Source organism: Euwallacea fornicatus, chromosome 38 (genome assembly GCF_040115645.1).
Source record: "Euwallacea fornicatus isolate EFF26 chromosome 38, ASM4011564v1, whole genome shotgun sequence".
Lineage (NCBI taxonomy): Eukaryota > Metazoa > Arthropoda > Insecta > Coleoptera > Curculionidae > Euwallacea > Euwallacea fornicatus.
The window spans coordinates 436722-451050 of record NC_089578.1 but is presented as its reverse complement, the minus strand read 5'-3'; the positions used below and the strand labels follow the sequence as shown (position 1 = coordinate 451050).

General features: G+C 37.7%; 3 protein-coding genes across 6 annotated transcripts in view; 1 reads left to right on the top strand and 2 right to left on the bottom strand.

Annotated features, from left to right (window-relative positions):
- Positions 1 to 868: 868 nt before the first annotated feature.
- Positions 869 to 9919, bottom strand: LOC136349516 (enhancer of split mgamma protein-like). The gene is made up of 3 exons (XM_066301125.1): positions 9660 to 9919; positions 9271 to 9362; positions 869 to 1973 (listed from the first exon to the last, which is right to left on the bottom strand). Exon 3 carries the CDS (start codon positions 1806 to 1808, stop codon positions 1257 to 1259), a length of 552 nt encoding a protein of 183 aa, XP_066157222.1. The 5' UTR covers positions 1809 to 1973; positions 9271 to 9362; positions 9660 to 9919; the 3' UTR covers positions 869 to 1256.
- Positions 9920 to 10039: 120 nt separating this feature from the next.
- The window catches only part of LOC136349513 (ileal sodium/bile acid cotransporter-like), a 13288-nt gene continuing 8998 nt past the window's right edge, over positions 10040 to 14329 (top strand). The window contains exon 1 of one of the 3 annotated variants that reach the window (XM_066301119.1): positions 10040 to 10180. Coding sequence is in view for 2 of the 3 variants with exons in the window: in XM_066301116.1 (XP_066157213.1) it covers positions 13580 to 13585 (6 nt within the window). In the remaining variant the exon portion in view is untranslated. Of the gene's footprint in view, positions 10181 to 12400; positions 12515 to 13221; positions 13586 to 14329 lie in introns of those variants that run through there. The other 2 variants (XM_066301118.1, XM_066301116.1) reach the window with 2 other exon arrangements.
- The window catches only part of LOC136349514 (uncharacterized), a 27737-nt gene continuing 24052 nt past the window's right edge, over positions 10645 to 14329 (bottom strand). Inside the window, exons 7-9 of one of the 2 annotated variants that reach the window (XR_010733816.1) lie at positions 11738 to 12256; positions 11246 to 11391; positions 10645 to 10789 (exon numbers count right to left, since the gene is read on the bottom strand). Coding sequence is in view for 1 of the 2 variants with exons in the window: in XM_066301122.1 (XP_066157219.1) it covers positions 12192 to 12256 (65 nt within the window). In the remaining variant the exon portion in view is untranslated. Of the gene's footprint in view, positions 10790 to 11245; positions 11392 to 11446; positions 12257 to 14329 lie in introns of those variants that run through there. The other variant, XM_066301122.1, reaches the window with a different exon arrangement.

Below are 14329 nucleotides of genomic sequence, written 5' to 3'. Positions count from 1 at the left end.
AAATTAAAATTAAAATTAATGAAAAAATAAACAAACAATTGAAAATTAATAAAAAATAAACAAAAAATTAATATTAATAAAAAAAGTAAAAAAAAATTAAAAAATTAATAAAAAAAGTAAACAAAAAATTAAAAAATTAATAATAAAAGTAAACAAAAAATTAAAAAAATTAATAAAAAATTGAAAATTGGTATCGTTCCAATAAACTCTAAAGAATCGGATATTGCATGCATGGGGAACTGGAAATAACGGGATTAAAAGCTAAAAAACCTGTTCCTGAGGACCTGGAAATAGGGCGAAACTGGCAAAAAGGCGTAAAACACCAAAAGGTCGTATACGGTGGGCGTCTCTCAGTTATCGCAAACTTTTGAGCTCGAAAGGGCGCTACTGTCGATGTTGACTATTGAGTTGAAAATTCACGAACTTTGGCGCGATTTCATGGTTTATTAGATTTTTTCAAAATTAAATATTGCAGTAAGGCTCAAGAGGCCAAACGGTCATATCTGGTCAGTGTCGCTCGGTTATCACAAACTTTTTCTAATCTCAGAGTGGTGGTACTGTTTGCGTTAACTGTTGGGTTGAAAATTCACAAACTTTGGTGCGATTTCATGTTTTATTTAATTTTATTTTAAATTAAATATTGCAATAGGGCCCAAGACACCAAACGGCCGTATCATGTGGGCGTCTCCCCGTTGTCACAAACTTGTTATGGGCTCAAAGGGGTGGTACCCTCGGTGCCAACTATTGGTCTGGAAATCCAACAATTTTGGAGCGATTTTTTTATTTTTTTTTGTAAATATTGCTAACGCGACAATAAATAGGTAAGATGGGAGTTGTAGAGGAGTTTATTCGGTAACTTTCACGAGTACGCTCGAACAGATCTAACAGCTAATAAACCTACCGATGGAACCTACGTGCTAGATCCAATCCGAGGATAAATAAATACTTAAATAGTAAATCTGTCTATTTACAAACAACATGCAAAATCGCGTTATTAACAAACAAGTGATTTAAACTTAAATTCTAGTTCGGCACTACATAGTACTGCATACCCTGGCCGTTCCTGCAGGCAAGCTTCGCTTTACGTAATCGCATCGCATAAAACTATCTTTTATAACTAAACTTGTGAAACAAAATGAGGGATATAAGCCTAAACAAACAGACATTAACACATTGAGTATCTAACTTAGTTTTTTAATATGCACAGCAAAATTTGATCGGACCCAGGTCGCGTCACCCTTCACTAGCAAAGGTCTTCAGCTCACATTCATCCAGGGCCTCCAAACATGGTCGCTATCACCGTTCAAGGTGACATCAACACTATTTTCTTCCTCCCGCTCACTATTCCTGTATTGAGCTTCTAGATCGCCGTCCGATGAAGAGGGCGGCGAAAGGATTGCATAATGGTGATTGCTTGGTGAGGTGTCCATAGGCACCGAGTTGGGGCTTGGCTGACACATTCCATAGCTGTCTTCAGGACTGGGTCCCCCTAGGTTTGGCGGAAGGAGCTGCTGTCGGTCTCGCGGACGCCTCATGACGTTACCCGACATGCGAAAAGGTGACATAATTTGAGGAAATTGAGGAAGGTAAATCCGACGGTGCATGGACAACATCCGCCTCAGGAAGTTCACGGTTAGCTCCAAGACATCGGCCTTTTCCAGCTTGGACACCTTCGGGACGATTTTGTTCGCGACGTACGGATCGTTAAGAAGCAGGATTTTCTTCAAAGTGTCCAAGCTGCTGTTAATTCTGGCCCTCCTCTTCTTCTCCATGAGGGGCTTCCTCACTTTTCTGTCTTCAAAACCCATGGTGGAATTTTCTGCACACAAAAACTGACGCACTCGTGATCGCGTGGCAGACTGAAGCCCAAGAAAACTGTTAGGTCAACATGGGACAGGAGGAAGCAATTTTTGGGGCCGTCCTTCGTTATGGTAGATTTACTGCTGCCGCCCATTGGTTCGAGGTGGTGAAGGCTAAAGGTATAAAAACATTTCTTCGCCCTTTATTTATGGTACGCTTCGTCTCAGCGACCAGCAATAAAAATTAGTGGTACTGTTCGTTGTACAGAACGATCCTCAAGTCAAATGTTTATTTATGTGCGAATTTGCGCGAAAATGTTGGTCCTCGTGAGGAATTGCGGAGAGGGAAGTTCGAGGTGCGACCCTAAATTGCACCCCCTGCTCCCCTGTTTGCCTCTTGAACACTTTTTTTTATCGACCCCACCCCCTTCAACATCCTAACAAATTAATTATTTTTTAATTGAAAAGCGCCATTAAATGGGACAAAAGATACGATCTTGCGACGTTTGCTGGATTCTTCTAATGACGTGCCACTTGACGTGCACGTCAATTTAAAGAAATCGCGACGCAAGCAACATTTAAAGATATTAAAAAAAAAGATCTGCCGACGGCTTTGGGCGCTCAAATAATCTTCGAAGTGCCTAAAGGCGTCATCAGATCGTCAGTGCCGTAAAGGCCGAATGCCATAAATCCCAGATGAAACCCGGCGTCTTTTTCCAAACAAACAGAGATATCGAGTTGAAGTTTTCAAGGTATAAGTGATATTTAACGCTCCGACTAGGCCCAAAAAATATTTCATTTAATTAGATATTTGCAAGAAATTTACGAAAATTCCAGTCTCCACAGTAAAGCGGCCTCCACGGATACTTCCATTGACTAAAAGAGATTGTCTGGTACCTCCTTGGATAGAGCGAAAGAAGCTCTGTCTAACAAACCACTACTTCTTTATATTTTATGATCCGTTCCCGAGATATTTAAGTTCTAATCTGACATCTTTCGCAGCGCCCTCTATAGAAAACTTGCAAAAATCATGTGCAAAAACTGTGCAGAAACTTTCCACGAATGAAACTGTGACATTTTCATTGTTTTTCTTCAGTTATTTGGCACACTTCCGCTCGCTGTATGAGATACGCCACTGGCGATGGTGTTAGGGTCAGGGAGAAAAATTACAACATTTTATCTTGGTCGCTTTTTTCATAACATTTTTCGTTTAAAAGCTTCACCTCCGATAGTTTTAGAGGTGACGCCAGTCTTAACAAGACACCAGGCACATACATAGCTTCTACTTTAACAAGTACCCTGCGGCTCTAAATTGCCCCTCTCTTGACTTTTCGATATTTTTGGTGTATCAAAAGCAGCAATAAACAGGAGAAAAATTATTTTGTCACGTTACTGGACGTTTTTTTTCCTTTTTAATTTAATCGTGGGTCAAATTAAAAGTCTTTTAAAATTACATTCAATGGTGTGATGCGATTCAAAATCTATCGATTAATAAAAAAAAAAAAACAGCTTTAAATTTCGTAAAAATGCAATAAAGACTCAGCTAAATAATTTATAAACAATCGAAAAACTTGTTTGTTGATAGAAAATTGTGTGTTTTCGATGTTGTGCTCACACACAGTTTTTAATAGTTTTTTTTTTCATTTTTTTTCCCTTTTTTTAACCAAAGTTCGTTTGTGAGCAAAAAATCGAAAACAAATCAATTTCCTATTAACATACAAGTTTTTTGATTGTTTACATGTTTTTTGATTGTTTACATTTTTTTTTACTGAGTTTATGTCGCATTTTTTACGAAATTTACAGCTGTTTTTCTCATAAACTAATCGATAGATTTTGACTTGCATTACACCTTTGAACGTAGCTTTAATTGACCCGACAGTTCTTTTTTCCATTACATTTTGGATTTGTTTATGTTTGAATTCTCTATTTCATGATTATAAATTTGTCAGAATTTTTTCTAATTTTTTAAATTTTCCTACAGGTGACTGCGGTAAATTAAGTTAAAAACAAATAGCTTATTAGTGTAACTTGACTAGATCGCTACACCACAAACTCAGCCGAAAGGGAAGTTTAATATACAGGGTGTCCCAAATCGAAGTGTAAATATTTTAACCATGGTTTCTACTAATGAAATAAACAAAAACGTATTTTTTCTTTTTGTCCATTTACTACGATCGAAAAATGTTTGCACACGAAATTTCATAACAATCCGTCGAAGGGCTCTTCCAACGTAAATTATTTCATCCAAATGGGGCCCCATACTCGAAGAGCCCTAGAACTTTAACGACAGACTTTTGGGCAAAAAGAAAAAATACAAGTTTGTCAATTTCACCAGTAGAAACCATAGTTGAAATATTTGCATTTTGATCTGGTACATCCTGTATATAAAAAAAATTATTTATAATATTTTTTTTTGCATCTGCTTCAATTCGGGACGTGCGTGGCATTTGCTTTTAAACAAAATTGCTTAAAAACGTCAATTCTTACTTTGCCCCGTACACTTCTTGGCGGTATTCTGACGCTACAAATGTCAACCCCTCAGATGGGGGGCGGTTGCCCTTAAAAGTCTAAATGAAAACGAGGATCAAGTGATACATCATTTTAAAGGTTTTTTTGAACCTGATTTTATCTGACATATTACTTTTCATGACAGAGCAAAATAAGATTTTTTTTTAAATATTTTAAAACCGAAAGGCGTTAGGCCAAGTTTGAAAACTTAATTATTTCTCTCACTTACACGAAAACCTATTGAATTTATGCAAAAATTCATTGATTCTTTTAGAAACTTCATCGGAAGTTCTACCCATCTTAGAGGGATTATAATTTTTTTTTAATTTTTTTTAATAAAAATTTTTTTTTTTATTTTTTAAAATTTTTTAATAATTTTTTTTTTTTTTTTAAAGAGAACTACGCTTCGCGCCCCAGCAGGGATTGTTGTCGCAGTAGAATTGCACATCATCCCCAGGTAAAAAGAACTAAAGGAGCAAAGGGTGAATGTTATTCTCAATTAGTCTCAGCTGAGAATAGTGTGCAATTTCACGGCAACAGCAACCCCCTTTGGCGAGCGAGTCGGCAGTCTAAGAAAAATAAAAAAATGAACATTTAAGTGAATCCGATATGGTTTTTATGGCTCAATTTAGACTTTAAAAAACACATGCACTTAATGTCCTTGCGAACCTCGCAAATTTGCCAGATTTTACGACATTTCCTTGCAAAATGCAACAACTTTACGACACTCACCGAAGCTCTGAACCCTTTCAAAACTGGCACAACACAAAATTCAGGTATTTTGACCTTCTGGTAAAGAGTTAAAGTCTTTGGAAATTGCATTTTTGCAGATATTTTGTAATTTTCGGCTTTTTTAGATACACCGCAGTTGTAAAACGAGGCCATAAAATCGCTCGAGGATGATGCCAAAAAGGGGCGCATCCGTAGAAGGGCGAAGGGATTTTAGAAAGTGAAATCGGAGCTAAAAATGCAAAATGGAAAGGGAAACCGGCTAGTTTTGCGACTGGTAACGTGGGTGGTGTTGCTGGTACCGTCCTTGAATTTTCCATCGGGATATTGCAATTTTTCAGAACAGTTTTCAAATGGAAAAGATCCCGAATACATCCTGTATTCGCGCTATGTGCGTACGAACATAGCCCAGATAAGATAAGAAGGAATGGACATTGCAAATTTGCGGAAAAAACTGATCTAAATAAGAGAAATTTTGCTGAATTTTCCAGATTTTTGAAAATTTTTTTGTGATTCCTACTCAAACGGAAAATAGCCCATTGCCCCCGCTTTCCCTTCCTACGATTGGGGTTGTTGATTAAAATTACGAAATCACCTCCAGTTTATGTGGACATTCTCCTTGTCTTCGCCCTTTGGTCCCTGGCTTGCTCTCTTTTCACGGAACCTAAAAGGGCATTTTCCGGAAATTGATCAAAATTAAACCATTCCGTCAGTGCGCAAAGCGGCCCATTACGTTCTTTCCAAAAGGCAACATAACACATTGTTTTAACTCTCCTAAAAACATAATTTCCGTGGAAACGACATGGCCAAACATCGGCTCTGACTTCACAGTTCCTCCGGACAACATCTTGCTGATAAAGTTGCCGGGACTTTGATGCATTGACCCTAAACAATCCATTTATCTGTCTTATTTCAGCGATATAAGGAAAAAACTCGTTTCCTCCTCAGTCGATCAGTGTACTCCAAATAGAGCAGGGACATGGTGGATAAGAAAAATTAGGTGTCAATCTTGGAGAAAACAAGCGTGGCGAGGTGGACAAAGCGGTCCCAAGGGGGCAGGACTGGACAGTGAGGGAGCGCGGGGAGATAGATTATTTCTTGATACAGTTTTCGACCGGACACGGGCCAGTATCTGCATAGGATCGGAAAGGAAAAATCACCGGAGTGTGGCTGTTGTGGAAATGGAGAGGACATCGTGTTTAAATGCACAAAATGGCAGGGGCGGGCAAGCGAGCTGAAGGAAGGTCCACGAGCGAAGACAGGAGCGGAAAATGTGGTAAAATGCTGAAAAGAGATTGCAAATTATGTGAGGGAGACTTTGTACGAGAAGGGGGGGGGGGATGAAAGAAGAGGATGAAATGAGAGCTAGGGAGGAAAAGTTAGGACGACTAAGCAACACTCCGCTTGAACTAATGTTGAATGGTGATTTCAATAGAACCCAACGCGAAAGAGGGGAGGTTTTTAGGGAGTAGGCGTCCCTCTCAGGGATGAATCCCACATAACCCGGCTGCCAGAGCACCAAATCAGACACCTATGACCATTTTCCTCCTTTACAGGAAAAAATCCGATTCTCTATAAATATATCTGCAACGCGTTAACTCCCTCCCTAAATTGCACCATATACCTCCCATGGAAAAACACCCATTTCTATCCGAGTTTCAACCGGACGAAGTTTACGTTTTAGAAGTATACCAGGTGTCTCACAAAGTAAAGTTTTCACCTAATAGTAATCGTCAGATCAAATAGAGTAAAAACCGCTATTAAAGACTTGCTTCCATAAAACCGCGCAATACAAAGTTAAACCTCAGTTAAGATCAGCGTAAGCAGGCAAACCGATTTTAATCTACTGTTTAGCACTTGAGTTGGGTAATTTCCATAGTCCGGCCAGAATTTCAAATTCACCCAGTAAATTTTTGTGCGATAACAAGTTAAAGCTCTTTATTATCAAAAAATGTACTTTAAGGCAGAACTTCATAGATGCTTTTGCTTTATTTGATGTGAAAACTACGGATGATCACTAGCGAGCTTGCGTCATGAGACACCCTGTATGGCGGTACTCCTACGGCGGGTTTGTGATAGAGGAGTGTGCGTGGTGCCAAGAATGTTTAAGATTTTTTTTCATATTATGCACGTCTTACAATGGACGTTTTATGCACTCTACAGGGTGTTTTACACAGACAAACTCTGCAAAAGTGGAATATTCACCGTTTTTTAAGCTCTTTTCTTTAAAATTATGTTTATCCTTTTTTTCTCGTATTCCGTACCCGTACAAGGTTGGAACGTTTTTAAAAATATATGTCAAAACCATACGATAAAGGGCACAAAGGGAACATATGCTCTAATATTTCTTTCATGCTCGGCACAGTCAATTATATCCTCAAAAGTGACGTTTCCAGTTGATAAATTTTGGCTGGGCCACTTAGCTACAATAAAACTACTATAAACGAAACTATTAGTCCTTCGCACAGGACCATATTCTATGGCAATTTTACCATATTAAAGGCCATTGGGTTCTAAAGCGCCCGAGGTTCCAGCTGCCGAAAAATGTCATTTATCATGCCATTATGGCTTAAACGATGAAAAATCCTCAACTAATTGTTTGCGTTTCTTTGGAACCTTTTCAAGATAAATAGCTCAATTGAGTGTATCAGTATCACAAAAACTCCATATGAGTAACATAAAAATGCTTCGCATTACAATCGACCATTATGCAGCATGCATGAAATGGTGCTTATGATATCATTTTTCCATTCACTCCATTTGATTCTGTGCGACCACTATCAGATGAATGCTGGCACGTATTTGACCTATAAAATTCTCTATTTTCGATGAAGTGCTGACATTCTTTAATTCTCTCTGTTATGATTCTAAAGGTTTCACCAATTGAATCTTTTTCACAGTCACCAGGAATTTATATATATATATCTGTGCTCATTTTGCATGTAGGTAAAGATTGAAATGTGATTCTAACGTATCCTATAGTGCAACATTTTTTTCATAATTTTCTTTCAAGCTGTAAAAATATTCGATTGGGTGGTTCCAACACGTCTCAATAGGCTGAAAGAACTATTTTATTTCCTTAAATTACTTTCAAACGCGGCTATCTCAAAGATCTTTATTAGGTATATATACACAGAGTCAATGACAATCTGGTGACTAATTGGGTGTCTGACTCCAACCCCAGATTTATATATCGTCAGGTAAAATTTTGGAGGGGTAACTTTTCGGTTTTGGGTCAAATCATATTTTCCCATTTTGCCATTCCCAGTCCAAGTCTCTTGCTGTGCAACACAAAGTCAGTGACTACCGAATTCCTCAAAAAGTAAACATGGACCAAGAGTCTTGTTTCAATGATTTAGCGTTAATAAAAACCGTCCTCCGAGTACCTGTCCAGTCGATGCTGGACGACGACCATCGGGTAAAAACTGCGTTACATACTTTGAAACAAATGTTACTAAACTGCGACCCTGAACTGCTAACGAGACATCGAGACGGGCCTAGGGGCGGAAGCTTCGAAACGACTGACATCCTTGAAATGACGGTGGATTATTGGAAGCAAATGGAGAGTAAGATTAAGCGACTCGAATTCAACCTAAGAAGAACGTTAGTGGAGCGTTCCCTTTGCGATATAGGACCTGATGGGGCCCAAACGCAAACCAGGGAAAAATGTGGCAAAGTTGAATGTGAAGTGTTTAGAGCCCGCTCAGAGGTGCAGCTCTGTGAGGCTGACAGTACTACTTCAGGGGATGTTTAGTGCTTTTCTGTTGTAAAAAACTTCTGGTTAGTGCGGTCGGCTAAATAAGCGCCAAATAATGTGATTTTCGAGGCGTTTAGTAACGTCTCACAGATGCTAAAAAACCAAAAATAATTGTTAAGTATAGGATTTTCTATTGTATAAATGTAAATATCCAATATGTAATTATAAGTATAAGGATGTGAGGACCTAAGTGCTATATATAAGAGAGTATAATACCCGTGGTTACTGGATACTAATAGTATTTTAGGTGTGCATGAAATCACTCCATTTGGGAGAAAATGCGTAAAGATGCCACTGCAACGGCTAATATTTTTCAAATAAAAAAATTAGGATATATAAATAGTCACATTAAAGAAATGAATTCTGATCTGTTTTGTCAGTCGGCAAGTCCAATTATAAATCATGCAGTGTTTTTTGGGTTCAATATGAAGAGGAAGGGATATTTTTGGCCAGTAATTAAAGCGAATGACCACCCACCTTTGATTGGCCACCACTCTACCAGTAGCGCTATGAAGGAACATGAAATGGTTAGGCTCCTCAGGTTAATCGAAGTTCATTGGTTTCAGATGCTGGAAAAAAAAAACGAATTCCTGATTAATTTGATATCTGGGTTGGATGTCAGCATGCTCGATGATCCTATGAGGTAAGGAAGCGGGACCTGCTAGCCTCTCAGTAAAAATGTAACTTCAAGGTAACCTAACATTTAAAATTTTTTACTACTACTCTTAGTTATCAAAAAGGGGCTTTTGTAGCTCATATGTTAGAGCAATAGCCCTGAAAGTTCGTAGCCGCTAGGACGGACTCAACCGAAAGTGGGTGGCCTGTTTATTTAACTTTATAGCTGCCCCTGATACTAAAAGATATACCTCGCTTGCTCTTCAACTGTAACACCTGCTTGTACGTCTTGCATTTCTATTACATGATATACAGTTTTATCTATGTTTTATTACATTTATAACGTTTATTTTAAATAATAAAATCGCCAAAAACTCTCAAACTATTCAAACACACGCCGCTGTCAAATTGTTTTCAAAATGGCGAGCGCATGATCATTTGCGCTACTGCTATTGTCTCGCGAGGGCGGCCACGCTCTCTCCCGCCTATCACACGTATTTTTTTATCTATTGTCTTAATCTATGACACGTGAAAGTGTGAGACGCAAATAGGTGACGAAAACGAGGCGGCCGATGACGCGAGCTCAATTTGACCGGATTAGCGGTGCATGGAACTTTCAGTTATTGCTGCTGCTTGTTGCTTTTGATTTAAATTAGAATTTTTGTATTTTTTTAATTAAGCCAATAAAAACTTCAGTAATTAGCGTATGATGCGGGTTTGTTGAAGCTTTGTAGTGTGCAGAATTGTGATTAAATATATTTTAATTGCGAAGGTATGTAAAACTCACAAATAAATCAACCCCGTCTGGAATCGTCCATTGCCCAGTTTCGAGAATCCCTTAATCATTAATTAATATGATTCCGGATATGATACTGCTATGTCATACTCGATCACTAGAATTAACTGTAATTCTATTTTAGCCCCGTTTAATAATACTATATATGTATGTCGCATTATTGCATAATAAAGTGTACAAAATTCTCGGAGAGTTCTTTAGTTACTCCTTCAACTTCATAATAAATCAAGTGAATTGTAGCGTAGATCACTAAAAGCATAATGGAAATTAAGATATGAGAATCATATTGCGTAATTCAGTTTGTTTTCAATGAATTCCATTCAAGTATATGTGAGATTACATCACAGTGCATTTGAAAAAAGTGATATACCAAATTTCAGGTTTATTCTTGAAATCTCAAAATCCATAATAGATGGAAGATCTGTTTAATCATTGCGACCTTGAGCTACTTAACAAAACGTATTTTTGCGGCTTGGAAAATTTATTGCGGTTCCAGAGATGTGTCTCACAATCCTAGGTGGGCCCTGTGTGCTGGCATGAAGGGTCGCATGCTCTGAATGTTAAAAGTGCAGCTGCAGTATAGACCTGCAATTAGTCATTTGCTAATATATGAAGTTTAAGAAAATGATTATTCATCCTTATAATGTAGAACTGATATTGGAAAATACCAAGTGTCTCTGAACATAGTACCATAAATTCAATCACAAATTTACAGTCTCAAAATATGACAAAAACTTCAAATAAACAGAGGTATGTCACAACATATAACCCCCTCAATTTGTGTGGCTGCACTGAAATAAAAAACACCCAGTATCTTAAAAACAAAAATTACTTTTTTCGTGGTCGCCCTCAATATTTTACATCAGAACTTTTTTATGCCATTTTACTCATTAACTTAATTTAATCCCTTATGCCTTTGATTCACTTTTTTGCCTCTTCAGTTTTTTCATTCAGGATAACAGTTTAAGAGATATTTGTGAAAATTAAAACTGCTAATTTGGATTATAATGAAAGTAACTGCTAAAATTGTCTTCCTCTTACCAAAATACAAAATTCTACCCTTCTTCTCGTTTGATGCTGGAGTCCATGAAACATTCCAAGTGCCTTTCTAATAGTTTCACAAGCATTTACAATGCTATTCCTTAACTATTCTTCAGTGTTTACTGGTGTAGAATATCCTAGAGCCTCTAAATAATGAAATGTTTAATAAATTAAGTAACGCCCTGTGGAGTTTTTTAAATAATTGTCATTTTAATTTTTTCTTAATGCAAAAACGATTATTAGTAGCAATTTTGAGTTAACTTTCCTTAAAAATAACAGAGAAATTAATTTAAAAAAAAAATGAAACTGCAACAAGCAGGAAATCAAAAGAGAAGCAAGTTAGGGCCTGCCTTTATGTGAAGTTTTCATCGTGAAATAATCCCATGATTCACCCATTTCATTTTCTACCATTTATTAAGAAACACCCTGAATAAACTTTTCGTTTTGGAATCACTAAAATAATGATCCTTCCAAGTTTGGTCACATACTTACATAACACCCTATGTGCAATAGGTAACCCCGTGCAGGCTAGGACGTGTTGAAGTGCAACACACCCGTTAAACCTTTATAGAAAATTGTTGCAATCCGTCATGTGATCCTATACTGGGCGATGTCGATTGCGAAACCACATGTATAATGTAAATGTATAAATTTTTTCTTCGTTTCATTCATGGGCTTACACAGGAGTATCAAAATTAGTTTTCTTAACCCATACCACTTGGCAGTTGGAATAGCCTCGAAGTTTCCTCTTTAAGCAAAAACTCCCCTTAAATCCCTAGAAGTAAGGCACCTTCTATATTTTTTTGCTGTTTTGAGCTAATCTGCCCCAACTCTCTCAACTGTTAAAATTTCATGTATTCTCTTCTTCCACATCCGCTCGCATTTTCCCCATTTTGATTTCTTCTGCTCCCTTATCTGCACTTCTACATTTAGAGATTCTCCTTAACTAGCACTCTCTACTGCCTTGCATGCTCATGCTGACCTCCATACTGGTATTAACTTTGCCATTGCCTGTAAATACCCAATTATTTAATACCGATTCAATTTACTTAACTGGAAAACATCAATTTTCCTAATGGTTTTATTAAATTGGACCTTCCATTGAGAATGTATCGCATGTCTTAATTCTCTTAATTGTTCTTTGCCACCTTAGTTCATCAGCTGAAGTCACCTTTTAGCTGTGTCACGACAGCACAGTGCAATTGATTTACCGGGGAAAAGTATTTCCATGTAGAAAAAGTGTTTTTCATTTCCTAGGAAGTGAACATGGTAAATATGAAAAATGGAATAATTGCAGTTGAATAAACGCGATTAGAGATTAGGACTTTCTCTTAAATGTTTTTAGCTAGATAACCAGTATCAAATTGTTGCGCCTATGAAGTGGCTAAATGATGGGGCAAGTATGGGCATGACTGGCATATACGAGTAGATAATACGAGTAAACGCGTAATAAAATTGCTTCCTTATAGGCCCACTGGAGAAAACGTTCAGTTTCGGCTAGATATACAGGGCGTCCGCTAGGCGGTGGCATTAATTTCAGGGGGCGACTCCTGGCACATTTGATGAAAAAAATTCCAATAAATGTATGTGCCGTCTTGCTCCATTTTCGTGATACAGGGTGTTAAAAGTTTTTTTTTCCGGTTTTTTATAAATATTTTCGGGCGCAAGGGGCAACATATCTCCACGAAATTTAGTATTCGGGGGTTCCCCGAGGCGAGAAATTCGAGTATGATATCGGTTTTACCGCGACGAGTAGGGGGCGCCACGTGCAGTAACGTCAAATTTTCATATATTTTTATTGCTTACTCCGACACCCTGCACCACGAAAACGAAGCCAGATAGGACATACGTTTATTGGGGCTTTTTTCGTGAAATGTGACGAGGAATCATCCCTTGAAATCAATGCCATCACTTAGAAGACACCCTGTATAAGAGTCCCCTTCATCCCCTATGTCGCTGGGTCGGCCTTGGCAGTGAACTGTCTCACTTTTCTGCCTTGTTATATTGCAAGTTGTTTTTACCACAAGTTATATCAGTTTTAGATAAATTTACGAAAACATTTTGCCACATTGAGAAACCATAAAGACACTTCAGCGATTTCATATTGACTCGGCGATCTAGTGAAGTACCGCAAACAAAAACAAATATTTTCCTTATTCCAAATGAATAAACAATTCTATTTTCCATATATCCACGTTGACCTGCGGTATATTTATGGTCGTACTGGATAAGTAGGTACGATTGGAGATACGTCTGAAGGTACTGTTTGTTCAGTTTATCGTGCTCGCGTGTGCGTGACCGTGATCCTATAATTGTTTGGCATAACAATTAATTATGCTGGTAAGAGGAAATATTTTTAACAAATCCTGTAAGCCAGTAGGTCAAGAAAAATCAAATCAAAGTCTGCGAGTAATACAGGACGTTCGAAATTCAGGGGCATTCTCTCCTCAATAAATGGATGCAAAGAAATTGCAGTTGCGAAAATTCCTTTCGAAAACTTGTCGAATTTCCTAGTTATTTTTTTTCTAGTAACAATCTAGCTTGAGGATGTGTATTTCGGGTCAAAACGTGGTAATTTCAGAGTTCGCCCCATATAGCACATTTTAAAAACTAAAACCGAGCAATTTATTTATTTTTTTATTTATTTATTTTATTTTATGTTTTATGAAATTGATTTTGTAATTTATAGTTTGCAATTTATGCAATTCAAGGCCATGGCGGAAAAGAAATAAGTCGATGAGGGCCCTGGCCGGAAAGTATGATTAGCGCTGAAGTCGCCCAAAAGAGACCTGGAAGAGCAACCTCAGTACTTCCCCACCTCCAAGCATAAAGCCCAAAAAAACAAAAACTAAAATTCTGTTTTTTTTTTAACTTATTTGGAATTTTGGAACTTTTGAAATCGAACATTTAAACGAGATCTCTTGTCGATCTTGAAATCATCGCGGTGAGCCTCGCATTTGGAACACCCTATACATATTTTGGAAGCTTTCGCGTCTGGTTCCCCATTGCTAGCAATTATTCGGGCACTTAGATCCTCCGAAGGTGCGCAGGCACGCCACTGGATGATGATTTATAATTTCCTAA

Excerpts from the sequence above, each read along its gene's own strand:
- LOC136349516 (XM_066301125.1), bottom strand. The coding sequence starts at position 1,808 with ATGGGTTTTGAAGACAGAAAAGTGAGGAAGCCCCTCATGGAGAAGAAG.